The following is a 27,929-nucleotide window of genomic DNA, read 5'->3' on the forward strand; positions in this document are numbered from 1 at the left end:
GGTGGTGATGAGTCCCTGTGCTGTTTGATGAGTTGCCTTGTTTTCTTACCTAAGAAGAGTTGGAAGAGGAATTAATTTTGAGCTTTTTGGATGATTTTCCCTTTCCTGAGTAGTGTTACCTTGCTGAAGTTTAATTGCCAGGCTGGGCTGGCTCTTCCCCATGCCACATGTGTGGGTTGTTTGAGTGGGTTGCTCCAGGAACTACTAGGCAGAGAAAAGGCTGAATTGGTTTTTTTTTTCCTCCATGGAAGAAGGAGAAGGAAATCCCAGAGCTGTTGAGAAACGCCAACACAATTTATGGCTGTTCTTCTGCTATCCTTTAATTTTGTTCAGTGCTGATGAAGCATTTGCTACAGCAAGTTTTTGCCTCCAGGGCTGCAGGCAGTGTGGTGATGTGTTTTGGGAAATACCAGCATGCAGAGGGCCTAGCAGAGCCCTTGTGGTAACCAGCTGCATTGGGCCAGACTGTTAGGCTGTGGAAAGCCACTTCTGTGCTGGCAAATCTGCTCTGCTGTGGTAGGAGCTGTCTGGAGAAAGCATCTTCTCCTGCAGATAGTGGCTTACCAGCTCCCTGAACAATTCAGAGAGAACCAAATTAAAGCATCTTGCTAAGGGCATTGTTCATATGCCTCTAAAGCACTGAAAAGCTTGGGGCATCGACCACCTCTCCAGGAAACCTGTTCCAGGGTTTGACCACCCACTCAGTAAAGAAACCCTTTCTCATGGCTAGTCTGAATCTCCCCACTTGTGTCAGCTTTTGTGCTTGTGAACAAGCTGGAAGCAGAAATTGGGGAAGGTAATCGTGTTTCCCCATCATGGCTCTGCCAGGCTTTCCTTGGTGCTTGGTTTGGAGATGCTGCCTGCCCATGGGCTATATCTTGACAGAGTGGCACCAGCATTATAGGAGGTGCAGGTCCAGGCTGCTGGAGCCTCGCTGTGGGTTCCTACACACCCAGTGGGGTGACAGCTCCAGTGTCCCTGGAGCTTTCATTCTGCAAGAGCTGCGGCTGGAAAATCATGCCTGAAAATTACTGAGAGAGACCTAACTCTTCAGCAAGTGGTGGTGAGCTCGCACCCTGGCTTCAAAAATCATGAATCTGTCCCACCCATGACTCAAAAGGCCAAAAAAGCACCAGATTTAGAAAGGTATGTGGGAGGCTATGTATGTCTTTTGGTTTTCCAGGCTGTGCACATTATCAAGCCTTTCTCCACAAGTACAAGGGCCAGGCGTGCAGGAACAGATTCCCACATCAGCATTGGTCATCTCTGCAGCAATAATTCTACCAAAGCTGTATCACTTAACATGACATTATCTTATTAAAAGAGTTGGATGGATTGAGCTGAACAGTAAAACTCTACCCAGCACTGTTCTTCTGTCAGTCTTTTGGGCTCAGGTCTTAAGATGCAAGCTCACCACTATGGGATTCCTCTGCGTACCCTGCCTGCAGTTCACAAGATTTCAAGGAAATGAAGTTAAGGAGATTGAAAACCCAAAGCAATTGGTTCTGTCTGTTATAGAGAGTTTCTCTTGTATAAAGCAGTCTTCAGTCAAGGATGGAAAAGAATGGATCACAGTACTTTAAAGGTGACATGATGCCAGAGCTGAGCCTAAAATACTTTTGGTGGCATTCAGAGCTCAGAGATAAGTTCTGGATCAGGGACCTGTTGAACAATTCATGTTGCCTGCTGTGCCCTTTCTAGGAGAGAATACAGCCCACACAAGTACACCATTTCTTGTTTTTTCTTCTCTTGGGTGGCATTAAAGCAGTCACCTTGGACATAGACCAAAGGCAACCAAGCAGTTCCATCAAGTCTAGCCCACGTCAAGCTTTTTTGGGGAGCTGCCAGTGGGGTATCCTGGGGTTTTGTGACATGGTGAGCTGCCCCACAGGGTGTTTACAGGGGTCTCCAGTGCAGGAGCCACCAGCATTGCTGGGGCTTCAAGCCATTGTCTGCCAGGGAGATTGGTCATTGCAGAGCTGGTGGCTGGCGTGACACTGGACATGAGCACTGCCCTGATCCCTTGTGTTACTGGAATGTGCTGGGGAAACACTGGAACGGGACACATTCCTGCAGGGCTTTAACAGGAACTCTCTCTCTTTCAGTTTGAAATTGAGATTCAGAGGATTTCAGAAGCTTATGAAGGTTTGGTCAAGACCACCACTAAGAGGGAGTCCCTGGACAAAGCGATGAGAAACAAACTCGAAGGAGAAATTAGGAGACTTCATGACTTCAACAGGGATCTCCGTGGTATGTTACAGTTGCTTGTGGTTTTTTTCCCCTTCGGTTGACATGATGTTTCACTAACAAGCTCCAGAGCAGCAGGCTGTAGAGGAGTGGCTTCACACAATATTTAGATACACATAATGAGAAATAAGGCCCTGCTCATTGGCATTAGACAAAACTGCTGTCACCCTCCTGGTGGCAAAAAAAAACCTTCTGGCAAAGTGTAAGAATCGGCTCCAGATGGTGCCTTTGTGTTTAGCACTTGAAAATATGGATTTGACAGCAAGGCCACCACTCACGGGATCCTGTTGTCTCAAACCGAGACACCTGCCCACTCCTAAAGAGCCAAAGAGCAAATTGTAGTGTAGAACAGTGCTGTGTTACCCATAAATCTCCAAGGTCAGTGCCTTCACAGGCCAGTAGCCAGTATCAAAGGTTATCTCTTTTTTAAAAAACTTAAATTTGAGTGTGTAGCCTTTTGAGAAAAGAAATGGAGAATATGTTGGGTAACTGTCGCCCTTCCAGGTTGCTGATGGGGGGGTACTTTGGTACTCACTGCTCCTGCAGTGAGGTGCCTTTTTCAAGCTGACTTATGTTTTTTGCAATGATGTAAGTGGGAAACATTGTCTTTTTGAAGGGGGGAAGTTTCTGAAGGCAGGACCTTTCCAGGGGAAGCTGTCCTTGGCTGCAGAAAATGCCTTCTTTTCCTGAGCATCCCCAAGGAGTGGTGTCACTGGGCTGGGGGCTCCTATTCTCCAGGATGTCTTGCTGCACCAGGGGCAGCTCTTCACTGCAGGGAAGCAGCCATCTCCTTACACAGTTGGGTAATTCAGATTGCAGATGCCTTGTGCATTTTGAGTAGTGTGAGAGATGATTGCCTGGGCATGTCAGCTGCGAATGGCAGAGACTTTTCCCCAGTTTCTGTGAATCTGAATAACACAGCTTCATGGAAGAGGTCAAAGGCCTCATCTTTTATGTATGTGTCAGCCTCCATTTTAATATCCTCCTTCAGAGAGTCTATTTATACTTTTCTGCTGGCATGCATCTTATTTTCTTGGTTGGCCTACAATTTTATATACATATATTTATACTTGAAGTATTTCCTGTTTTTTGCAGAACGACTGGAGACAGCCAATAGGCAGCTGGCCAGCAGAGACTTCGATGGGCACGAGGATAAGGCAACAGAGGGCCTTTATGCCACTCAGAGTGAGTACTGTGCTGATCTGTTTGGAAGATGCAGATATATATATGCATATATACATGCACACATATATACATAGTGGAGTGGAGGTGAATACTTTGCTATTAATTGTTATCCTGCTTGTGGCTTGGTTTTACTCAGCTAATTCATCACACAGTCTTGTTTAAGCTGCAGAGTGGATTGTTTAGGTAGGGTTTTTTCTCTCTGAGCACCAGAACCAAGCAGTGGGAGTTAATGGTAACACAACTTAGCTTATTTTTGATAAATATTTATCTGAAATTGTGAAGTGTTGTTTGCAGAGATAATCTCTAAAGATGCATGCTTTTTAGAGAAGCCAGATTCTTCTCTTGGCTGGGAAGAGCTCAGAATGAGCTCTGCTGACTAGTTGTCAGTGCCGTGGTTTGACTAACAGCAGAAAGAGCAGAGCTCAACCATGCTTTTTACCAAGGACTGAAGTGACAAAGATTTTACAGCTTTTATTGCTATGGAAGCATCCATTCCCAATGCATTGTAGGCTCCCATAATGACTGGCCGTAGTGTTGCTATTTCCTTGCCGTCCACTGATGTGTGTGACCATCCAACCTGAGAAGCTGGATGCTGTGTGGCATTCTGTGGCTTCTTTTGTATCCTAAGCATCTTCAGCATGCTTCCAGAAGGGCTTGACCACCTGGGAGCAGTGCAGTATCTTGTGAGCTGAAATCCCAGTGAAGCTCATTGCTGTGTACAGCTCATCCTTCTGTCTTATAGCATCAAGAGCTTCCTTGGAAGATGAGTTGCAACTGCAGTGGAGAACCATCCACCTCCATTAGCATTGCAGAGTTTGGTACTATTCAACATGCCTCATCACCAGCCCTGCAATGTCCAGCAGCTGCTCCAAATGCTGGAGGGCCTTCTCCAGGCTCCCACCAGCAGTGATGATGCCAGCACAGCTGATTGTTTGGTACACGTGTGCACAAACCAGAAAAGAATCTAGTGATCTTTTCCATGACGTGTTAGCTTTGCCGTATTAGCAAATGGCATAAAGGGTATGTAGACACTGCTGCAAACCCTGTAGACACTGCTGCAAATGGGATGATCTCTTAAGAAAATGGCATTGCTGTATAAATCTTGTCATCCTCGGGAAGAGTTCAGATGGGATAAGCTGCTCAGTAGAAATTGGAGACTGGGATCTGCTCTCTTCATGTAAAGACAGCCTGGCAGTGTTGCTATATGCTGTTAGCTTCAAGGAGGAGTTAAATCCCCAGGATGGACTCAGTTTGAGTTCTTTTCCAGTACATAAACATGCTCCATGCTTCTAGTGATAAATATCTAGCAGTGAAACTGTGCTGTGCACTCAGCATATTGCTGCAATCAATTCACAGCTTACAAACAAATATAGCTTTTTGGATCCTATCACATAAGAAGGTCTGGATGCTTGGAGTGTCTCCTGGCTAGGCCAGCGAGCTAAATGTTACTAATGCAATGCAGAGTGCTTCCAAGAATAGAAAAATGGGCACATGTAAAGCAGTCATGTTTTTTGGGCTGCTGGCACATGCACAGTACTGACCTCAATATCAGGGTGTCTGCCTAAACACCCGTTGCAGACTCCATAAAAGGTTCTGCTTGGAAATCCTCTGTTGCTGACTGCATTTATACCCTGATGTTGGTGCGTGTCTGAGTCTTCCACTGGGGCAGACTGTGACTGAGGTTCGGTTGTACCTCACTGCTGACTTGAAGGTTTTTGCAAGCACGGTTTGCATCTTCCTCATGTCTTTTAATGGGATGCACAGGCAGAAAACTAAGAAGCAGGAAACTGAGTTTTAGCTGCTTTATATACACTGAGATTGAAATAGTCATTTTAGACAAAGAGAAAAAGGTTTGTTGTGAAGGTGATGTTTTGGTTTTTTTCCTAAGAGTAGCAGGTTATTAAGTAAATACATGTTAGTAAATGCAAATCTTAATTTTCATTAGGAAAGCAAAAGCAGATTTCTGGTCCCTAAATTTTTGGAAGACAACTGGGAAACACGACCCAAGTTATCCAAGTTATATAAGAAGACTCCAGCATCAGCAGTTTCATAGAAGTTGTCATTTTTAAGCCACTCTGGTGATGAGCTGAAGAGAGAAAGATAAGATTCTTGAGGCTGGTAATACTGCATACCAATTTTTCTATGGTAAAGCTCCAGTATTGGGAAAAACTCCCTGAAAAAGAAATCTGACAAGGCACGATGTTCAAGGATCGTTTCTCAGTTCCTCTCAGAGCTTTCCATTAGCAGTACAACAGTGCAGATCAGTCATGGTCTTGAGATGGAGACTGCAGGTGACAAAAAAAAAATCTTATTCTTTGCAATTATAATAGACAAAGCCAGGCCACATGCCTCTCAGTATTGAGTTCTAGGCAGGGCTGGAAAATGCTCACACTGTATCGGTTTAAAGATAATTATGTGATGTTTTGTCAGGAAAAAGGTTGTTTTGTTTTTTTTTTAAGGAAAGCCATGAAGCAGCGACTGATGAAAGCATATAGGCCCAGACAGGCAAGAGAAGAGACACTTAGGGGGAGGCTAAGAGATGCTGTGGAAAGGAAGAGGCAGGAAGATTGAGGATGGTTTCAAGGGCATAGGGCTGAGAGAAAGCTTACAATGCAGCTTATTATCCTCATATCTTGGGAAAAATATGTTTTGGTGCAGTGTGAGAATTCTGTGTGTTTTTTTGGGATTTTTGAACTGTGGAAGCACTGTTTTTTCAGGTGTCTGGGACAGATTGAGGTCTGTGCGTATCCATATGGCTCTGCATCTGTTAGTGGGGATACATGGACAGTTTTAGCAGTGTGTTGATAGAGCCTTACACTTTGTGGGAGTGTTCAGTTCATGTGCCATGAACTTGTGCATATATCTCTGTCCCAAGTATCCCAGGCAAAGAAATGTTCCCATTTCCAGACCAGAAATGACCAGGAAATAATCTGCATTGCTGCTCCAGGCCTCCTTTGGCCCAGCTTTGTCAGCATCAAACCACAGCTGCAGAGGACTGAGTGAGGCTTGGGCAGATGGACAGTAGCTCTGCTGCTCTTCTGCAGGGAAATGTCTGGGCCTGGCAACCTGAGTCTGTTTAATGTGTAGAGAATTTAGTAAAGCTGTGGAAAACCTTCTCCTGTTTGGCTTCTTGGTGTAAATACTTATTCATTTATTTTGCTTATTATTATGGGGTGGATGCCAGCTGCTGAGAGGTCTTTGGAGCAGGCAACAAGGTCCTGTCCTCATTTCAGATTCCTTCTGACAGTCAGTCTGGGGAGGCTGTCTGAGCATGAGGGCCCATCCTGCTCTAGATCCCCTGTCTCACAGCCATGGCTGTTTGGGAAGGTTGAGCCACTGGAGCTGGCTGGGACACAGCTTGATCTAGGTGAGCAGAAGAGGCGACTCTTGTGCCCCATCCTGGTACATCAGCTGGTCCAAGAGTGACTGGCAGCAGCTGCCATGGTGTACACCTGTGACCAGGGATGGCAGATGGCAGAGTGCCTCCACACACTTGCCTTGTCAGGAGCTGCAAGAGTGACGAGAGGCTAAAGAAGTCCGTCAGGTTTCACTGAGGAAAGGCATGGTCGCTGGAAGGCATCTGTGGAATTAACAGCTGTGAGTGAAGAGCCACCACTGGGAAATGAAAACCTGCATAAGAGAAATTATTGGAAGTGCTGCAAGGGATGTGCTATGGGAACCACTCTTGTTTGCAGGAAATCTCCTGCAGCCAAATTAGTCTCCGGCTGCTGTAATTTGATATAATTTCTTCTGCCAACAGTGGTCATTTTGTAGTCGCAAGGACTGTCTTTAAAATATATCCCTGTTGCCACTCTGCAACATCAGAGCAAGGCAAAAATCAGCTTGGGATGTATTGAGATGGTCATTAAATTGGTCAAATAAGTTGATACTCGGATGTAATGTGTGCTAAGGTGGGAGTCACATCTGAGTTACACTGAGTCTGTGTCATCTCATGCCTGTATCCTGTCGTCTAAAGTTTCCATTTCAAAGCAGGTTCAAGAGCTGTCTACTTTTGATGCACTTGCCCAGACTGACAAGTCAGAAAGCCGTCTGAGAAGTACTGAAGCAGCCTCCTTGCTTCATCCCCTCTCCTCTACCCAGCTGGAATACAAGTGTAATATCCACAGTGCATGGAGGTACAACAGTCAGAGGCAGTCTGTAGAAAGCTGTGAGATTACAACTGTGAGCTGCAACAGTGAACCCTTTTGGGAGCTTTTCTGCAATGGGGTATGGCAGTGACCCAGCAGAACATAGAAGTAGTTATTAATTAGAGTCCTTTAGTTAAAAAGGTGTATGCAAGGGCAGTGCAGTAAAACAGTGTTTTTAGACTTTAAAGATACTTTGTTTGCACTTGAAGAGAATTTAAGGTGTGTTCAGGAGCTAAGTCCTTCATCACTAAAAATTAAAGCAAGTAAAGAACTTATAAAATGTACCTCTAGGATTTTACAGGATGAAACTGACAAGGAGAAATGTTGAGAGATGTTCAGGAAATTTTTCTTGCCAGCTTTCTAGTGGTGATTATTTTGTGTATTTGTGTATTATTTGTTCTCTTTTGGCAGGATAGAAAGCACAATGCAACAGGGTAGGCTGAGGACTTCAAATTCCATGAATGGAAGTTGAAAATGAAGATCCCAAGTCCTGTTTCACTATGTTATCCTCATGTGTAATGTGAAACACTGGTTTCAAATCCAGAGCAGAGCAAGTGTGGTCCTAGCATGAGGTGGTGGAGTGGAGGGCTGAAATAGCATTCGTCTTCCAGCTTCCTCACCCTCTAATGACATAAGCTCCCTGATAATTTGCCCAGATTTACACTTTTCTACAATACATACTAATGTTCCTTCTGGCTAAACTGATTGAAGTAAATATTTTTGCATTGAAGGAAGAGGTCTGCATGTCTAGTATAAAATCCCTTACCAACAAGGGAAGAAGAGGGCCACCATCATCCCAAGGTGGCTCATGGTGGCAGTCAGTGGTGTGGTGTCCACAGCTCTTGCTGGGCTTTGCTTGTGGGTTATGCAGTGACCAGCATGATGGTATTGCTGCCAGCAGTTTTTGTGAGGTGCTGAGTTCCTCCTTTTAGGATAAATGAGAGAAGACAGGTGGGTGGGTTTGGGCTCACCTCGTCCACTTTTGCCTTGTACACATGGCTCAGGTTGTGTCCATCTCACCTTGCTGCAGGTACCTGCTCATGGTATGGGAATTAAACCTGTTTTCATCCCACCTCACATTAAGGAAGAATGTGGCCCTGCTGGGGGTAGTTCAGGTCTAAAATGGAATGGCTTTGGCCATGAGAAGTTTTCTGACCCTGCTTGGGGGAAGGTGGATGATTGGGCTTCCAGCTTGAGTGGCCACATTTGGGTGGCATGGGCTGGATGTTTGGGGCAGGTTTCCCATGTTGCAGTGTTTTTGAAGCAACTTTTCACTTCAGTTAAAAATATAATAAATTATGTAATGCTATGTTTTAAAAATCAAAAATCAAAACAACATTTAATTGATGCCAAATAAATTTTTGGAGGAAGTTTTCCTTCCTGGAGGTTTTCCAAGTATCTATTTTTGTTGTCATTCAGAACGAAGGCCAAATTTTGAAATTTCAGATGTCACTGAAGGAAACCTCGATCCCCTGCTCGCTCCAGTCATTAACTGTTTGTGTTCTGACATCAGGGATCCAGTGATTGGCCTGTGACACTCGTGTTCCCAGAAATGGCTTCTCAGCACTGTCAGGGCAGAAGCAGACAGAGCCAGGTATTTCCCTAGGCAGCTTGCCAGCAAAGTCAATGGTGGGCCTGCAATTAGTTGCTGAAGACAAAGATGTGAGCAGAGCACACTGAATTTAGCCAGTTGTTTATTTTTTTGATGTTGTTTTAAATCTTACCCAAAAAAGGGATGAAAGCACAGAGGTTATCTACATTGCTTTAGTCTCACTTGTAGTGCTTAACAGAAGGAGATCACTAGTCACTGGATCCTTAAATCCTGCAGGTCCAGAAGGTCACCCAGGGCCCCCATAGGTCTGAAATGGCTCCCACAGCCTCCCTTCTCTCTGCGTGGACAGAGGAAGTATGTACAGAGGCCTCCTATCATATTCTTTGTTACTGTTTTCCCCTCTTTCCATTTTCAGGCTGTCCAGCACAGATTTGTGTTTACTATTTGGCTTCTTCAATTTTCTGTGTGTCATGATCTTTATCTTTGCAAATAAAAAGCACGAGGCACAGCACAGCCCACGTCCATGGGGCTGAGGTTTCTTGCCTGTTACAGAAGGCAGCAGAATTGAAACTAGCAGCTATAAGGAGCTCTCGATGTAGTATTGTGTAAAAAAGGGGTAGTTGGTGCAAGCCAAAATGTTTCTGGGGGACGTGCTAGCAGTTCAGCAGAATGCAAAGCTGTGAGGTAGTGCTGGGGGCCACAAGCTCTGCTGGTGCAGATGCAGCCCAAGCTGCACTGGTCTCTGCTGCTGGTGTAAGGCTGGGCTCTGAGGGGCTGAGCCCTGGCAGTAGAAGCTCCTTGCCCGCTGTGTCTCAGCACTGTGTTGTGAAGGCCCTACTTGCTGCTGCTTTTCATAATTTTTGTTTCTCTAGGGAGGTGACAGCTTACCTCTGGTGTGTGGCCTGGGCCCTGCGAGCTGTCCTCATGGAGTGGCTCTTGTTCTTGTCTTTCTTTCAGACAAAGAGAACTTGAAGGAGAAGGAAAAGTTGGAGATGGAGCTGGCAGCTGTGCGTTCAGCCAATGAGGACCAGCGGAGGCACATTGAAATCCTTGACCAGGCCCTAAACAATGCACAAGCCAAGGTTATCAAGCTGGAAGAGGAGGTGAGGCATGGGCAATATTTCTGTGCTCTGAGGGTAGACATGGATGATGGTTAGACCTTTCTCCATCCAAGTCCTGATTCTCTTCTACCCACAGGGTGCCAGGTCTTCCTGTTTCCCTTGCACTTGCCCTTTTATAGAGAAAATGTGTAGTTACACAATACTGAGCCAAACAAGCAAGCAAAGGAGACCATAGTTGTGTCTAAAGCAAAGCCTTCAACATGGAACAAGATTAAATTCAACTAACTGGTGGTTGAGGTAATGATAGGATTTAACAGAAAAATTGAATAAAAAACTGACTACTCACTGGCCTGGGACTGTGATAGAGACATGTGGTGTTAGTGCATCCTATTTCTCACCAAAGAATACCAGGAAGCTTTTGAGGTGCACACAGCAGTGCAGGACTTGGTGACTTCACATCTTAAAATATCTGGCTGATCTGGCTGGCAGCAGACTGACTTAACCAGGATTTAGAGGTACAGGTTTTATTTGAGAGCTGAAGAGAACCTATCGTACCGTGAGACCCAAGAAGTGCAAGAGTCCCAATAAGTAATCATATAAGGCTGATAATGAAAATAGATATTCAGATAGGAAGCGAAATCCCATGCACAGGGCACTCTTTAAACTGACAGAACAATACCTAGTAGTTGGAAGCTGAAACTAGACAAATTCATAGTGGAAATAATGTTCAGTTTTAACTATACCTAAGAGTGACATTATCAGTTCTCCATTATTGGTGAAGAAAATCTCAATTTATTGTATTCCTTAAGGACCTTCCAATCATGAGTTGTGGATCTAGTAACTAGTTGAAAGTCTATGCATGCTAGCAGATCAGGTAAAACTGTCAAAACAGGACTTTTTGACCTTTCAGACCCCTAAAATCTCTGTTCCTGGGACCAACAGAGGGAGAATGTTTTATGGGAAGTAAAAGGAACGTGATCTTTACTACCTAAGTGGCCAGGTCATTAGTGACAGGAAGGTTGATGGCCCTCTGCCCTAGCAGATTAGGTAGAGGTTCATACTCTGGCACAGACTGTTGGCAGGATCTTGGGCAGCTCTGTTCCCCTTCAGGGCCTCATTTTCCACCTGCGCCCTCCCCAGGGCTGGCCAGAGGAGCAGGGATGCAAAGGGTCTTGTGGGGAGCAGAGAAATCCTTTCCCAAATACTTGCAATTCACTTAAGTGCCATTCATTGTCTTGGAAAGATGAAGGGAGAATTGACCTCTGTGATTTTTGAATGTTTGTTATTGACAGTAAAATGACAACAACAGACTCTCTGTTAGGCTAACCAATGGCTACTTAGAGTCTGTAAGATATAAAGTGCTATATGTGAATGCTGAGGGCATTGCTGGTTTGTACCTGACCAATGGCCCATTCTGACTCCCTGTTTAGAAACATTCTAAAAACTCCATTTCCTTGGATGGATGCACTCAGCAGCAAGAAGAGAATCACGTTTAGTTTAACTGCTCCTTTGTTAGACTAAAGCCTGATCATCATCTGGGTGTATTTGGGGCAGTCCCTTTGGGGTAGCTGCAGGAGCCAGCATATCTTTAATCTGTACATAATTCACTTGACACTCTTTGGCTGAAAGGCAACCTGAGGTTTTCTATTTGCATTTCATTACAAATGGCTGAATAATGGAATGGTTTAGGTGGCAATGCCTGCTTTTACACTCATGGCATCATGCAGGGGATGGGAAGAATTAGTGTTTAGCTTGTGTCTGGTCCACAGACTGTCAGTGTGGTACTGGCAGGTAATATTGACTTGCTGAGTAGAGACTATACAGTGATCTCCAGGCAGGTGGTTCAAGAACCTACCTTGTGCCTGCTGTGTTGTAGTAAATATGTTTGCAGCCTTAGGACTCTAAGAGCTTGGCAGTAGTCAGGTTTTAGTCTAGTCATTCAACAGAAATGTGCCTCTGCTGGATCCTGGACTGTGTATTGGTAGAGCTGAGCAGAGGTTAGATGTTCCCCTCTGGGGAGCTCCTAACCTGCCTAGGGCATGACAGGAGTTATGGAGGTGTTAAATTCCTGCCGGGGGCACTGTAGGTGTTACAGAGGTGGTAATCTCCTGCCTTGGGCATGATAGGTCTCAGAGGTGACATACATGAAAGTGATGCCTTGGTATTTGCCAGAGTATATCAGAGTCCTCAGCCTGACAAACCCATGTTCATCTGGTACCTTTTAACATCTTTTTTCTTTCTAGGGGCAGTTCAAATGAATTTTAGCCCAGCTGCTGTGTTTTAATTGTTCAAGGCAGTGTCAGGCAGCTTGGGTGAAGTGCAGTTAATCTGAGGCTGCCAGCACGTGCCCAAGCTCCAGCACTCACTTTCCCTTTTGTCCTGTTTCATGGCTGAATCAGATCACCTTTTCAACAGTCTCCAGTGTTTCTGGATCTCAAATGGACACATGCAGAAGATAAGCTGCAGTGTTAAACCTTCATTTTAAGCCAGGGATTTTTACTATAATTCGGAATATATTGAGGAAAACACAAATTCAGTCAAATCAAAATGACTGTTATTGCTGCTAACAGAGCTCTAGCTCATACACTGCTTTGTAAATCTGCCCAGATTTCTTCCACCACCAGCATGTGATTAACAGCATTTTAAATCAAGCCTTGAGAAATAAGCAGGAGCTAGTAAGTTGAATTAACATAAGATAGTGTTCTGTGTGAATCTGCATTATCCTGAGTGCCTGCTAGTAGAAAGAATTAATTCAAAATGTGTAGGTGGTATTATCACCACATGTCATTTAGCAGACTGCTGCTGGAATCATGTGTCTGTTCCATGCTTTGAATAGAAAACTGAATAATTGGAGAGGGCTCAGGAAGCAGCTGTACAATTTATTTGGGGTCCAGAAGCTGTTCTTTGCTGGGAAGGATTAAAGTGAAAAGTTGTCTGAGCTTCGGTCTGTGCACATGAACATGAATCGCTGAATGGTTATCATTAGAAGGGACGACAGTGGGTCATCTGGTCCAACCTCCCTGCTCAAGCAGGGTCATCCTAGAGCACATGGCACAGGGTTGTGTCCAGATGGTTCTTGATGATCTACAGTGAGGGAGGCTCCATACCCTCTGTTGTCAATCTGTTGATTGACCAACCAGTGCTCGGTCACCCACATAGTAAAGAACCCTCAGGTCCTTCTCTGCAGAGCGGGTTTCCAGCAGGTCAGCCCCCATCCTGTACTGGACTATGGGCTTATTTCTCCCCAGGTGCAGGGCTCTGCATTTTCCCCTGTTGAATTTCAGAAGGTTCCTCTGTGCCCATCTCTCCAGAGGTCCTTCTGGAGGGCTGCACAGCCCTCTGGGGTATCAGCAGCTCCTTCCAGCTTTGTGTTTGCAGGCGACTTGCTGAAGAGGCATCTGCACCTTCACTCAAGTCATTGATTCATAGATTTACAAAGCTGGGCTCAATACTGAACCTTGGGGGACACCACTAGTGACAAGCCTCCAACCAGACCCTATGCCACCTGGGATCTGCTATTCAGCCAATTCTTAATCCTCCTCACTGTCCACTCATCCATGGTTCCTGAGTTTACCCATGAGGATGTTGTGAGAGACAGTATTGTGAGCCTTGCTGAAGTCAAAGTAGACAATATCTACTGCTCTCCCTTCATCCATCCAGGGATGGATGAAGAAGGGATTGCTGTAGAGAGATTGAACATTTATATTTAACATAAGAGGAAATAATGAAATGCAGTGTTTGGAGGCTGAAGCTGAACAAATCAGGCTGAAAATGAAGAGTTAAGAGTAATGAACACTGAAACAATCTACTTAGAGTGATAATGAATTCTCCATCTCTTACAGTCTTTCATTCAAATCTCATATTGGTAGAATTCAATTGTTCAAACTGGAGTTACATTTCTAGCACAGATATTTTTCCAAGACCCACTCATCTTTACTCAGATTTGTTTGCTTGGATGATCCCCTTTTAGCCTTAGCTCTTCTTCATCTTTATTTTCCTAATCCCCAGGACAAGGGCAGCGTTCAGGCAAGTTTGCTGATCTAGTGAAGAAGTAAATTGTTTAATTAAATGCTTCTTGCTCTAGTAGATCACAGTTTGGAAACAGAGCAAGAAGTAATTTGCTTAAATTGCATAAGAGAAAGCCAGATTAGGCATTCGGGTAAAAGTTTTCTGGCAGCAAAGGAAAATAAGCTGTGAAGTAGTTTGCAGGGATAGGTCATGTAATTCCTACCCCTGGGTGATTTTGTAAACAGCTTATACAGATATGTGCCAGGTTTTATGTACAGTTGATCCTAGCATGCAGCAGGATGGATTGGTACCTCTCCAGCTACCATCCAGTTTTGGGATTTTTTGGAGTCTGTGTGTCTGTAAGGTGTGGGAGCTTAGCGTCATGTGGCTCTGATTGTAGCCATCCCTCTGTAATGGATCCATGCTTCACTGGCAACCCAAATTAATTTGAATTACAACGTTTTATACTTTGTGTTTTAAATGCATCAGTGATTTTTTTTTTGTTTATGAATCTGCATGCAGAATAGAAAAGTCAGAATTGGCTTGAGAACCTCCCTATAAACTTATGAATGTGAGAACTGTCTTGTTGCATATCTCCTGCAAAATTGTTTTCAAAGGCGGTGGTGGGCATGTGAGCATCATCTCACCCACAAGGGCACAGGTGTGTGAGTGTGAATCCTGGGGCCTAGAGGGCTGCTCCAAAGCCATGTTTTGGTTGCTGAGATGCAGATAGACCCTGCAGCATTTGGCAGGACATGGGAGAGCAGATGAGGTCTGCTTCCAAAGAGAGACCCTGAAGGAGCTTCGTAACCCTCTCTATCCGTGCTGGTGTGGCTGGAGGGGACACAAACACCTTCCTACTGCCAAAATAGCACTTTCAGCAAGAAGCCTCTGCTGTGTGGGTCTTGCCAAGTCATGAGCTCCTGAGGAATGCAGTCTTCGTGCTGCTGCCAGAGACTAGTGGGGTTTATAATCTCATTAATTTTCAGGGAAAGCCCAGGGAGCTGTAAGCATTACCCTAGATTGCAGCAGGGCTAAGGAGGTCACTCTGCCAGTTGTTGGTGCCAGACATTAGGGAGGTTTGTTTAGACCAAGCTATGCTTTTGCTGTAAGCAAGCCTGTATTTCACTTCACCTGTGACATGGATGGATTTAGTGTGATAGAAGAGGAATTCGTACCCATTTTGGGGTATGCTGCTTGAGCAATCTCTGGCTGTAAAACCCTGCATTGCAAAATCCTTTAGCCCTTCAGTAATTGCATTATAGATGTAAAGAGGGCCTGGCTTTAGCTGCCAGGACATCCTATCTACAGATCACCATGGTCAAGCCTGTGAGCATGATAGAGTAGGTGGAGTGCTTCTGGCTGCTGGCACCCCACTTGTTCCACCTGTGCTGAGCAAATATGCAGGAGTGAAGAAAGAACCCCTCTTTTGGGTGCAGGCAGTGTGCCAAGTGTCAGCAGTCAATAAAACCCATGGGGATTCCTCTTAACTGGGTCTGTCCTGTGTGTTTGCCCAAAGAGTGTCCACCAACATGACAGCTCTTCCTTAGAAATGGCCTGGGAGGTTCATGGTTAGCACATCCCCAGTGGGTGGAAGATCTGGGGCAGCATTCCTTCTGAAAAGGGTAGCTGTGCCCCAGCAATGCCTGCTGTGCACATTCTCTGCCCATCAAAGACACCATCCTTTCCCTAGAAAAACTCTTGGATGCAAATGACCAAAGCCATGCTCAATCTCAGTGTGTGCCTGCAAGTGCACAGGGGTCCCAGTGGCCCGGGGTGGGGTACAGTGCCCTCCAGACTGCTGACCCCTGTGCCCCACAGCTGCGCAGGAAGCAGGCCTACGTGGAGAAGGTGGAAAAGCTGCAGCAGGCGCTGACACAGCTGCAGGCAGCCTGTGAGAAGAGGGAGCAGATGGAGCGGCGGCTGCGCACACGCCTGGAGAGAGAGTTGGACTCACTGAGGATGCAGCAGGTGAGGGCAGGATGATATGGGCAGGACCCCAGGATGGGGTCTATGGTGTTGATGTCAACAGAGATGGTCACTTGCAGCCCTGCCACGTGACACCTTGTTTTTGGATTCAGGTTGTTGGGCTTTCCTCCTAAACCATTCATTTGGATAGGGTTGTTGATTACTGGAAGTGTTCAAGGTAATGTTGGACAAGGCTTTAAAATTATGAAGTTTTCCCTGCCCATGACAGAAGGGATGGATTTAGATGATCTTTGAAGGTCCAATTGCAACCCAAATCACTCTATGATTCTTATTCCTGATCTCCAGCAGAGGATGGGGCTGTTCTGCTGTGGGGCTCAGGATACAGTTGAGCCCTACCTACTACTAGGCTGAGATGTCCTGGCTCCCTTGCCCAAGGGCAGGCAGGGGAAAATGTCCTTCCATGTTTCTCTCTCTAGCAATGACAGACTGTGCAAAAACCAGCTCCACACAGAAGGAGGAAAGGAAAGGTGCGGTACATGTGAGATTCACCCCAAAAATTTTAGCTGATGTTTCATTGAAAAGGCCAAGTGGGATGATGTGGGATCTGGTAGGAACAAGAGGCCCGTATTTGTTCTGTGCAAAGCTTGATGTATGTGGTTCACAGAAACTTCAGCCCATGGCAGATCTGGAGCCAAGTGATACCATCTTCAGACAATAAATTATTTATATATCAGTCCAGTCCAGAATGGGCTAGGAGTATAGCTTTGAATTTCTGTGTGTGTCCCCTTGTTTTTCAGCAGCCCTGTGTCCTTAGAGGGGTATTGCTATGCTTGTATTTTATGCACACTTACTCCTTAGTTATAACATCTTCATCCCCAAGTCACAAAGTCCAGTCATCTTGAAAAGGAAAAAAAAAAAAAATGAGGAGGTTGCAGGGAGAATTTCTCAGCCCCAGCCTGGGCATGGGCCTGGAGGAGAGTGAGCAGATAGGGTAAATGTATCAAACTACAGCTTGGGGAAAAACCAGCAACATAAGCAAAGCATGATGCTCTTGGAACTCCTGAAGCGCTCACCCGTATCTGTCATCGCATGCATCTGCTACTATAACCTTTCCTTATTTATAAGCCATTAGTGGGCACCAAAGCAGCTGTTACACAGAGCTTGTGCTGCCAGAAAGCAGAGGGGCTGATCCTGCTGGCAGGATGCCATTGGGAAATAGCTCTACGGTCAGGGTCAGTGTCAGGGGTTTGCAGAGTCATGAGGCGGCCAGACCTGAGAGCATCCCCTTCCTTCTGGCAGCTCCAGGGCAGGGCAGGTCTCCCAGCACTCAGCCCAAGGTATCACTCTGCTGCTGCTCCCTGCAGACCCTTCTTATTCATCTCTACTCTTTCTTGCTGTCATAGAAGTGTTTTAAGTCTTTCTTGCCCAGTCCACCACAGGCTTGGTGTGCAAATCTCAGTTCCCCCTTAGCCAGCTCTCTTCCAGTTTAACAAAGGAATTACATAGAATATAACATGCTAATGCTATTTGAGAAAAGGACATCTGAGAAAAATACAATTGAAATTCAAGTTAATGTAAAACTAGAACTAAGGCTGGGGTACAGAGACAAATTGATATATTAAGTATCAGGGATGGACTGTTGCTGAAATCCTTGTCTTGTGAATTCAGGCTGTGTCTGTTCATTTTGGCAGAAAATTCTTCTGTAATTTACAGATTGTGTATTTTTAAAAATTTAAAATTTTAAGTAAAAAAAATGTTTTTAGTACTGTAATTAGGAATTGGTTGTTGGGTTGGCATAATTTTCAAATGCCTGCACCCATTCCATCTAGTCAGTTTTAAGAGGAAAGATAACTCTTAACTTCTTGTCTCACCCATAAGCTTTGGGAGAAAACTTTGGGGTATTTTTACTATTTTTATCTATACTGTTAGTTTATGAGCCACGATGTTGCAGAGAATCACTTTACTTCAAAATACCCCAGCTTTTTGCTTCAGAGCTGTCTTCTCTGAGTAGTCAAAGTTATAGCTACTGAAACATTTTCTCATTGCAGAGAAAAAAAAAGGTGATTTTCTTTTCTCATTTTTACCAGAATGAGCAGAAGGAACCCAGCACACAAAGAGACAGTGAGCCAGAATCTCTTCTGTCCCTGGCTTAATGGTAGCTGAGTCCAAATGGCAAATCTTCCTTATCACTGACACACGAATTGGGACCAATAAACAAACTCTTTCAGTCAGCACTACGGGCTCAGTGTGCAGGGCTGGCAGATGTTTTGACTCAGAAGATGACAAGCTCCTGTGATGTCCCAAGACACCATTTGTAGATCAGGACCACACTTCTAAAATACTGTCTTCCTGACAGAAGTTTGACAATATTTTTGCAGGAGCAGAGTCACAGTCATTGTTCCCAAGGGCTGCTCCATACTGCATTTCCAGAAAGCATCTTCCAAACATGTTCTTACTGCACCAGAGGCAAAGGCTGGAGCCCTTTCCTGGTATCTCTAGTTTCAGTGGTACAGCTTTGCCAGTGGAACTTCAAGGTGCAGCATGAATGAGAAGTCAGTGCTCCTGAGACATAGTTTCCTCTTTAGCACAATACTGTTCACCATGAAGTATAACAAATCTCTTGTGCTTTTTTTTAATTAATTTATTTCTACTGAGTTCTCTCAGAGCTTCATGCCTCTCCCCTCATTGTGCACTCATCCCTCTGCTGAGCCAAAGACTGGATCTCCCTCTGCCTCCCTGTCAGCAGTGAAAGGAGCTCAGGGTAGCTACCCATGCTGCTTAGGTGACTTAAATTAAAGTGCTGTAACTGGGTGGAATAAATCCTGCCTTGGACAAGCACTTTTCTTGCAGCATAGATGGAAAGAGTTATGCACCCATTGCTGCTTGTTAGCATCCCATGGGAGCCACCCCACAGGTGCCTGGGAATCTTCTGCCCCTCTAGTTAGAAAGTTAGCTGTTACACCATGGAAAGCATCCCCTGAGGGCACAAGAGAACTAATGTGCCACAAGGGACAAGCTTAAATGCATGGCTGGGATATTTTCCCAGCTGCTGTTTTAAACAGGGTACATGCAACTAGGTCACAAGGTGCTTTTTTTCAGCTTTAATATATAAACCCTCCGGTAATAACTGCCTGTCCATACTTAGCACTGCCCAGCCATGGGCATGAAGTCCCAGCAAGAAAAATATCTTTTAAAGCTTCATTGCTTCTTTTCCTACCAACTTTTTTTCCTACTTTTTCCCTTGGCTTGAGGTATCCCAGGAAATCTCTGCACATCCAGGGTAGCAGCCAAATCCCTGCTTCTGTTCAGCATGGTCTGGGGAAGCACGTGCTAGGGTTGCACATATGGTCAATGCGCCTGTTCTCCTGCAAGCTAAGGGGTTTAGCCTGGGATTTCCACCTGCCCCTGTCAAAAGACATGGGGATGTCTTTGTGTGTGCCAGAAAACTGAGGGGAAAAGGGTCAGCATGCCATGCTCAGTGGGGCATGAATATCTGTCACTGTTTCCACTGGCAGAGGCAGGGCAGCTACCAGGCAAGCAGCCTTCCGGAGCATAATGCTCCAGCCCTCATGGAGCTGGTGCGGGAGAAGGAGGAGAGGATCCTGGCCTTGGAAGCTGACATGACCAAGTGGGAGCAGAAGTATCTAGAGGAGAGTACGATCCGGCACTTTGCCATGAATGCTGCAGCCACAGCTGCAACGGAGAGGTAAGATGACCTTGCTGCAAGCAGGCAGCTCTGTTCACCATGGAAAGCATGGCAGAATAGTACAGAATGGGTGTTCTCTTAAGACTGGATGTTGCTTGCCTTGCCCTGCTGAATGACACTGCCAGGGTTAATGCACTTCTCCTGGGTGTTGTGCCAGTGAGATAGAATAGTTGCTTGTGACAGTATTTATCTGACTGGGTCCAGGAGTTTATCAAATCTAGGCATCAGATTGAACCAATGGCTTCTGGCAGTCTCAAGGTGCCAAATTACGCAGCACAGGTAAGGCAGCTCCTCCCAGTACCCTGGTGGAGTGAGCAGGAACATGGTATATGACTGCACACATCCCATGGCCTGCAACAATGTTGTTTAACCTAGTTTTTAAAATCTGTAATAAGGGAAATTTTGTTGCCTAAATAACCCTTTTTCGCCACTTCATTAATCTTCAAACTAAAATGTTTTACCTGATAGCTAAGCTAAACTTCTTCACTGCCAATATCTGCATTGATTCTTGTCCTTCCCAGGCATGCAGGATGAACAACTGACCACTGTTGATGTTTAAACAGCCTTGTAAATATTGGAAGACAGATATTCCCTGTTGTATTTTCCCTGGTCTGAACTAGCTTCCTCCCCTCAGCCATTCCTGACATGCCCTAGTGTAAACCCTTTCCCATTGACATTGCGTGTGTCTGGACTATCTGTCTCCAGTTTGTCTGTGTCAAAGTGTGGTGGCCAAAAGCACAAAAGGCAGTGACACTTCCCAGTGATCAGGATGGGATAGTTAACTTCTCAACTGAGTTTCTTAGGAGACAAATCCCCAGAGAACATCCTAAAGTGAGTTTTCCCTTTGAAATGTGTTTAGAGGTGTGACTCAGGATGGACTTTCCTTTTGCACTCTAGTCTAGGCAGCAATTACCGTGCTGTTTTTCAACTTCCAAACCGTAGAGCTTTGTCACTGGCTCATGATGTAGTCTTGTTGACTTGGGACCTGGTGAGTGGGTCCCTCTGATGCCTGACCCTGTCCTTCTGGGCGGCTGTTATCCCTGTGTGGGTCACCCATGATTCCAGCATGCTCTCTGTTCCTTTAACCCAGTTAAATGAATGGCATTAATGACCCAGCCAAAGCCAAGAGTAGCCTGCTGCAGGATGCCCCGATGCCAGGTATCCATCCGCTTGATGGGCAACATCGCTGGCTTGCTCTTTGAGCATGGGTTTGGGGTTTTCTTTGCAAGTTTCAATCTCACTTGCAAAAGCCACCCTCACAGTCCCTCACTGAGGAGGGAGGAGTCAGAGGAGCCTCACTGACCGTGGTGAACCTCTTTGCCAGGGATGCCTCAGCCCCAAGCCACTCGCACAATGGCAGCTACGGTGAGACGGCGCTGGAGGTGCGGGGCTGGCAGGAGGAGGAGGAGATCGTGCAAGCCAACCGCCGCTGCCAGGACATGGAGTACACGTAAGGGATATGCCTTGCCATTCCTGCTTGCTGTGGTGTTGGGGCTGGGTTCAGATAAACCAGGATGCCCTTCTGTTCCTTCCCACGTGCCTGGAAAGGATGGGCTTGGCTTCACTTTGACTTAGTTTTGCTCTTCAGCATTCAAACAGGGATTAAAGAATTGTTGTCATAACTTCCTCCCTACGTTCCTGTTAAGCCTTCTGTTGGCAAACCCGACATTTTTACAAAGCAGAGGCTGTTCCACTATTAAAAGTAGTCTGGCATGCAAGGACACAAATTTGCAGACACTTTTATAAAAAAGGTGTATTTGTTGCTTGTGGAAAATACCAGTGATTGTTTTTACTGGGTTTGGGTTTTGTTTTTCACTCACAGATGCAAGCTAATCCTGCTTCCAAGGAAGTAGTGGAGTTTTGCCACTGCCTTAATAAATATAGATTAGTATCTTGTGTTTAAACTGCTCATTAAACGTGTGATGATGAAAACTAATGCTTTCACTGCTTCACAAAATGCACCTGCAGTGTATTATATATTGTACAGTACAGTCAGGCTAGTCGTTTGACTGTCAAAGTGTACAACTTCTGAAAAATATGGTTTTGTTGCTGTTCAGTATGATTTGGTGTTAATCATTCCTGGAGAAGAGTTCAGATAATCCCATTTTTTTACTGATTTGAGAGTCTTCAGGGTCTGCATGAGAGATGTAGTGAGCTTTGCTCAGCTCTGAACACCATGTGCTGATTGTTTTTGCAGCAGTGAGGGAAAAGGAAGAGCCCAGACCACCTCTTAGAGAAACCAAAAGGAACTCACTTCAGCAGGTCTTTACTCCAGCTGACAACAGACCTGAATCCTGGGGTTAACTCAGTCTGCCAAAGCATAGTTTCCAGATTTGGCCCCATTGTATTACAGGGGTGAAAATTGCCTATGTGTTTGTACTGTAAAGGTAGCAATGTGCAGCCTGGTCAGGATACAGCCCACTGCTCCTGCTGGGTTAGTAAAACCATAGCATAGATGGTTTCAATTAACCCTGCAGAAAAGTTTTGGCTTAATGGCTAGAAATGCTGTCTGTTTTGAAGTGTATGGTTATCCTTGGAGGAACTGCCGGGAGCTGTCTTGCCCAAGTATCCAAAAGCAGAGAGGACAGAGCAGCAGGGCATCTGCCTGGGGACCTCCCTGCCTGGGCATCCCCCTCCAGGTGTGGAGACCTGCCCGTATGAATGTTTTTTTCCATTCCTGTAAGCAGAGCATTCATATTTTGGCAGAATAAAGAATCTCCATGCCAAAATAATCGAGAAGGATGCCATGATCAAGGTCCTTCAGCAGCGGTCGCGGAAGGACCCTGGCAAAGCTGACAGCGCCAGCCTGCGACCGGCTCGGTCCGTGCCCTCCATCGCCGCTGCTGCAGGCACGCATTCGCGACAGACCTCGCTCACCAGCAACCAGATAGCTGAGGAGAGGAAGGAAGAAAAACTCTGGAAGGGAAGCATAGGTGAGTTCTGCTTTTCCTTAAGCTTTGGTTCATCCATCACTTCATGCTAATCCTTCTGCTTGAGCTTAGCAAAAGTGTTTTGGCACATGTTGCCCTGACAGCTCATTTCCGGAGCACTTTCCATGGGCAGAATGTGTGTCCTTGTGCTTAAGTCAGAACAACAGTCATTCTTTAACCTTGCATTGTATCTTAGTTACATTTTTAATCATAATAAATCATTCTGCACTGATTATAGAAAGCCATAGTTGAGGGAAGACCTCCTAGATACAAGCACGTAATGTTTGCAACTTTATGGGAGTAAATAACAAATTTGGACTAGAAATAAAAATAAAGCCTGAATAAAGCTAATCAAGAGGGTGAGGATCCCTTTGGATAGGACAGCATGATGCGCTGTGGCAGATAAATGGGAAAATCAGTGCAGGACTGCCTGTTGTTTGGGACCACATAGAATGGGGGTGTGGAGGTGTGCAAGGCAGTGTCGGGAGTAAGTGCCACTGGGATGAGTGTGCAGGAGGGGAGGCAGGGAGGGGAAGCTGCTTTCAAAACGCTGTTTTGTAGGAAAGTACCATGTGGATGCCAGAAAAAGCAGCATCAAGGGGAAATGCTAAGCCAAACTAAATGACTGGAGCCATACCCAGCATCTTTTAGCTCCAGGGTGGAATGGGGGACAGTGCATGCATTTGAGCCAGGATGTGACTGACCTCTGTGTGTTTTCAGGGCTGCTCTTGGGAAAGGAGCACCATGACCACCCATCAGGCCCCTCTCTGCCTCCACCTCTGCCCTCCTTGTCTTGCATGCCCATCCCAGTGCCAGCAGCCTCCCACGCAAAGACGGGCAGCAAAGACAGCAGCACCCAGACGGACAAAACCGCTGAGCTCTTCTGGCCTGCCACCGCCTCCTTCCCTGGCCGGGGACGCCTGGGTACCACCCCATCACACAGCCCGGCCCCACGGCCCCTGGGGACACGAGTGACCAGCGAGAAACTGGGTGAGCTCTGCCAGATCCCTGTCAATGCAAAATGTCAGCACCCCCGGGGCTATCGGCAATCCCCAGAGACACATGAGTATTAATGGGGGCAAGGTGTGGGTATGTGATGCTGCCACAGTTTGTAAGGTACGCCGGAGGTTTGTTCAGGGAAACTAAAATTGTAGAGAGAGAACTTCCTAAGGCTGCCCAGGGTGGCTTTGCAGAGCTTTGTGCTTGGCAGCTTCTGTAAAGCTCCATTTGTCTGTGGCAGGCTAGATATTTATGCTGCTAGATATAAAATTGTAGAGTTTCACACCTTGAAAATACTCCACACCTGCTCACAAACTGAAACTCTTTTCTTTTTTTTCAACTGAAACCATGGTTGGTTAAAACACCATTTTCTCCCTAATTTTTAAAGGAAAGCTGGGGGGAATAGTAAGGAGAAAGTGGAGATCTTTTTTTTTTTGGAGGAGATGAAGAAGTACAGTTTTAGTTATTTTTGAAAGGTGGAAACTGCTGGTTTGCAGCCCTAGCAAAGGAGACATTTATTTTATGCACATTATTTTGAAAAAGCCTGTTTCTTACACATTCATCTCCTCCCAAAAGCAGGTTTTCCCTCTATAAACATGCTATGTATCATTAAAAGGGCTGACTATCACAGAACCAGATGGTCTTTAGTGCTCCTTCCAACCCAGACCATTCTATGGTTTTAGGTAAAGAGGTTCTTTGGTGTGTATCTCTTAAATACCATCTCGGGGTCTGTGCACACTGACACACATGCTGTCATTGTGCAGGGAATTCAGCATCACACAATCTTAGTGTCCTGAACAAATATGGCTTTCAGTATGTAGGATGTACAGGTATATACCCCACCTTCAAGGAATGGGTTGATATTTGCTTTGAACAGCTTGAATTTGGACTGAAGACCAACTTTCCCTTCTTTCCATTGCAGAGAACTCCAGCCACGGGAAGCTGCCTGACAGCAAAGGCAGAGTGAGCAGCCTGCTCCACAAGCCCGAGTTTCCAGATACAGACATGATGGAAGTCCTCATCTGAGCAGAGGACAGCATCGCAGAGGACACACACATTTTGTGTGTGTACAGCCAGGCCCAAGATGGTCCTTGGTGTGCCAACCTTGAAAACTAACCCTGAAAGTCTGAAAAAAGACAACGTTTATTCCCAAGTTGAAGCTAAGTCTGATATGTTGAGAGTTTTCACCAGGCGAGAAGTCAAGAGCACTGAAGAGGAGTGATGAAATGAACGTCTGACATTTTCTGAACAGAAAGGATTGTTGAAAATAGAAAGTGGTGTGAGAAGGGGAGTGTTGAGGAAAAAGGAAACTGTATTTTCTGGCATAAAGTAGTGAAGTTACAGACTGGTTGCACGCTGCTGCTGTTTTCCTGCCTCTGCAACCAGGACAGGGAGTGAAATCCTGTCTCTTTGGAGGCCAGAAAAAGTTTCTGAATAATCCAGGAAAAACTTGCATCTTCCTCAGTATCAATGCATTTCTCAAAGGTTTCAGTCTCAGAAATTTCACTTCTTAATTTTTGTGAATAATTGGTCTGTAGATGTACACGGCAGGTTCTTGTAAGTATTTGTTTGAAGTGGCATTGGTGTGGCTTTCCTGGGCAGGCAGGTCAGGTGCCTCTTTCCTGGCTGGACAAGTGTTTCTCTTGGAGCTGAATTTACAGTACAAATATTCATGTCTTGCAACCTCAGAGCTTGCTGAGACTTCTTTTTTTGATAGGAGCAGTTGTTGCCTAGAATTCTCCTGGTGGATGAATGTGAAAGGGGGAAGGGGGGACCCTGCTGAAGCAAACCCTGTTGTAACCACAGGAAAGTTTCAGGATGGAAAGTTGGGGGAGGATCCCAGCAGCTCCCTAAAGGGCTGTGTGTTATAGAGTTCCTTCAGAGGGGAGCTGCATGGGTTTGTTTTTAGAGGAGTTAAGCTGGGTTCGCATGTGAGATCAGAAGATACCTCTTTCTGGGCACTGGTTCATCATATTTGAAGAATCAGTGTATTTGTGGTAAGAACAAGATTTTTTCTGACTTTCAATTCTTATAGCCAAATCCTAGCTTCTTTGAGCGTACAAACCTGCTGTTCAAGCTGATGTGGGACTAGACATTAAGGAGTGCAGGAGCAGGCAGGGTAGGGTTTAACTGCAAAGCAGTACGTGAGCATCATGTGTTTTCTGTGCTGAGCTGCGGTTTCTTTTCACCTTATTTTACCCAGGGTGGAACATTTCTTATTTTCAGCTTTACCCCTGAATTCAGTAAGAGGCAGCCAGCTCACTCGCTGTGTTACTCGTGGCTTCGTGCACTGCACACGCCGATGGGGAAATTTTCCTCTGTGTTGGCTTTGCAGTTTCTGAGCCTTGTGGTGCACTTTAAGGAGAGCTTGGCTTTGGGAAAAGGAGTGATAGGATCTAATGGGAAGCTGCCCAGAGTGGAAAAGTGATGGGTGCTAGAAGTAATCGTGCACTCAGGGTGGGCTCAAGGTCACCTCTTCCCGTAGGTGACAAATCAGAGCCCTTGACTGTTGAGAACCCCAGGCATTTTAGGCTCTGCTTTTGCCAAAAACTGAAGCCCTTGTGAACTCAAAGCCTTCACGGGCCAGAGCCTTGTGCTCAATACTGCCTGGCTGATACCTTTTATTTTTAAAAAGAACAAAATTGCTATGTTAAAGCTATGCACTTCTTTTTGCATGTTCCTAGAATTAGACGTATGTTGTTGTCACCCTCTTTCTGAGTTTCGCACTTGTTAAACAAAGTAGTGGTAGGTAGGTTGTGCAGGAAGCAAACTGTGTGTTTCAAGTATTAGCAGCTTTGCATTGTGAAACCAAAGGTTTAAAACCCTTGGAAGATGTTATGCAGCTTAATATATGCCTTGTAAGATAATTTCTTTTCCTCTAAAGTTAATTTAAACGTTGTAATTTTTTGCATAAAAGCCAGGACCGCATGTGACATCGCCACTGACCCACTTTTGTGGCCCTTCCTCAAGCATCTGTGGTAGGAATGGGGCAGGAGAAAGACAAATCAAGGGAATACAAGTAAAATGTTGGTGAATTTTTAATTGCATCACTTTTTATCCAAGAAATAAGGATACCCAGGTGCTTGGAAGTCCCTAAGCATTTTGTTACCAGCTGTAATATTTCTTTTGCTGAAACTCTTCAGTAAATTGTGTGCAGGCAGACAGTGAGGCATCCAGGAGAAACAGTGCTGGATCAGCATGGATCAGCTCTCAGTTATGTTTGGTAGTGGTTCAGCTCGATTTCTTCAAGTCAGCTGGAGTACAGCACTCCTCCTTGGGGAGACCACAGTCTCTCCAGCTGCTGCTATCCAAAGCTGGCTTTACACTTGGTGCTGCCCCAGATTCATGGTCACATATCAGAAATTGTTAGAGACTGTGTATAGGCAGCTCTCATTGTAGGCAACAGCTCAAATAAACCAAATTCTCACCAATTCTGTTGAACTCAAGAGATGTTAGTTTTCCTGGAGGAGTGTGTGTCTCCCTCCAGCCCAAGCACTAGCAGGACTTGGATGGAGTACTACTGCCATATGTCAGCCCCGCTGAGCAGAGTGGCCCAGCTACATTTGTGCTGGCTTTCCCAGCTCTTTGAACTGTTTTGTGTTTTTGGGAAACTGTGCTGTAGCCATTCCAGGTGATGTCAGTGGTAACTAGTTGTAAAATACTGTCATTTTTTTTGTTGTTGGTTGTATAGAGAAGTTTGTGTACAGTGTTTTACAGCTGGAGGGTTATTTGTACATAGGGGGGGAATGAAGGATGTTATGTGTCACCCCCAGCAAATGTTGATATTGTTGGTCAGCCAAAGATTTCTTATTCTTTGCTGTTTAAATTTGTGCCTTACTATTGTAGATAATAAATGTATAAACATGTTTATTTTCTCACTTTTCCAGTGTGAATACATTCAGTCCTCCGGAAGAAAGGACTTTAAAAAAATTCTTTAGGCTTAGCAAACAATGTGTTAAGACTAAGAGGGGATACCTCAGGGACTTTTAAGGTTGTATCTTCTCCATTTTTCACAGGTGTTAATGAAAGGCCCCACAGCAGGTGACACTAGTAGTTGTATGTGGGCATGAAATTTGTGGGTCTCCAAGGCCAAGAGGATCCTAGAGGATCAAACTGGGAGCTTGCCCAAGCAAGAAGAGCATGATTCTAGAGAGGATCAAGAAG

General features: G+C 45.4%; 1 protein-coding gene across 1 annotated transcript in view; it reads left to right on the top strand.

The window, feature by feature from the left end:
• The window catches only part of AMOTL1 (angiomotin like 1), a 53,228-nt gene extending 25,588 nt beyond the window's left edge, over positions 1–27,640 (top strand). Inside the window, exons 5-13 of the mRNA XM_038130996.1 lie at positions 2,106–2,250; positions 3,343–3,432; positions 10,090–10,235; positions 16,023–16,172; positions 19,646–19,836; positions 21,161–21,286; positions 22,543–22,769; positions 23,487–23,756; positions 24,688–27,640. Of these exons, the coding sequence (XP_037986924.1) occupies positions 2,106–2,250; positions 3,343–3,432; positions 10,090–10,235; positions 16,023–16,172; positions 19,646–19,836; positions 21,161–21,286; positions 22,543–22,769; positions 23,487–23,756; positions 24,688–24,791 (1,449 nt within the window). The 3' untranslated portion in view covers positions 24,792–27,640. The remainder of the gene's footprint in view (positions 1–2,105; positions 2,251–3,342; positions 3,433–10,089; positions 10,236–16,022; positions 16,173–19,645; positions 19,837–21,160; positions 21,287–22,542; positions 22,770–23,486; positions 23,757–24,687) is intronic.
• Positions 27,641–27,929: the final 289 nt, after the last annotated feature.

This window comes from Motacilla alba, chromosome 1, assembly GCF_015832195.1.
Source record: "Motacilla alba alba isolate MOTALB_02 chromosome 1, Motacilla_alba_V1.0_pri, whole genome shotgun sequence".
Lineage (NCBI taxonomy): Eukaryota > Metazoa > Chordata > Aves > Passeriformes > Motacillidae > Motacilla > Motacilla alba.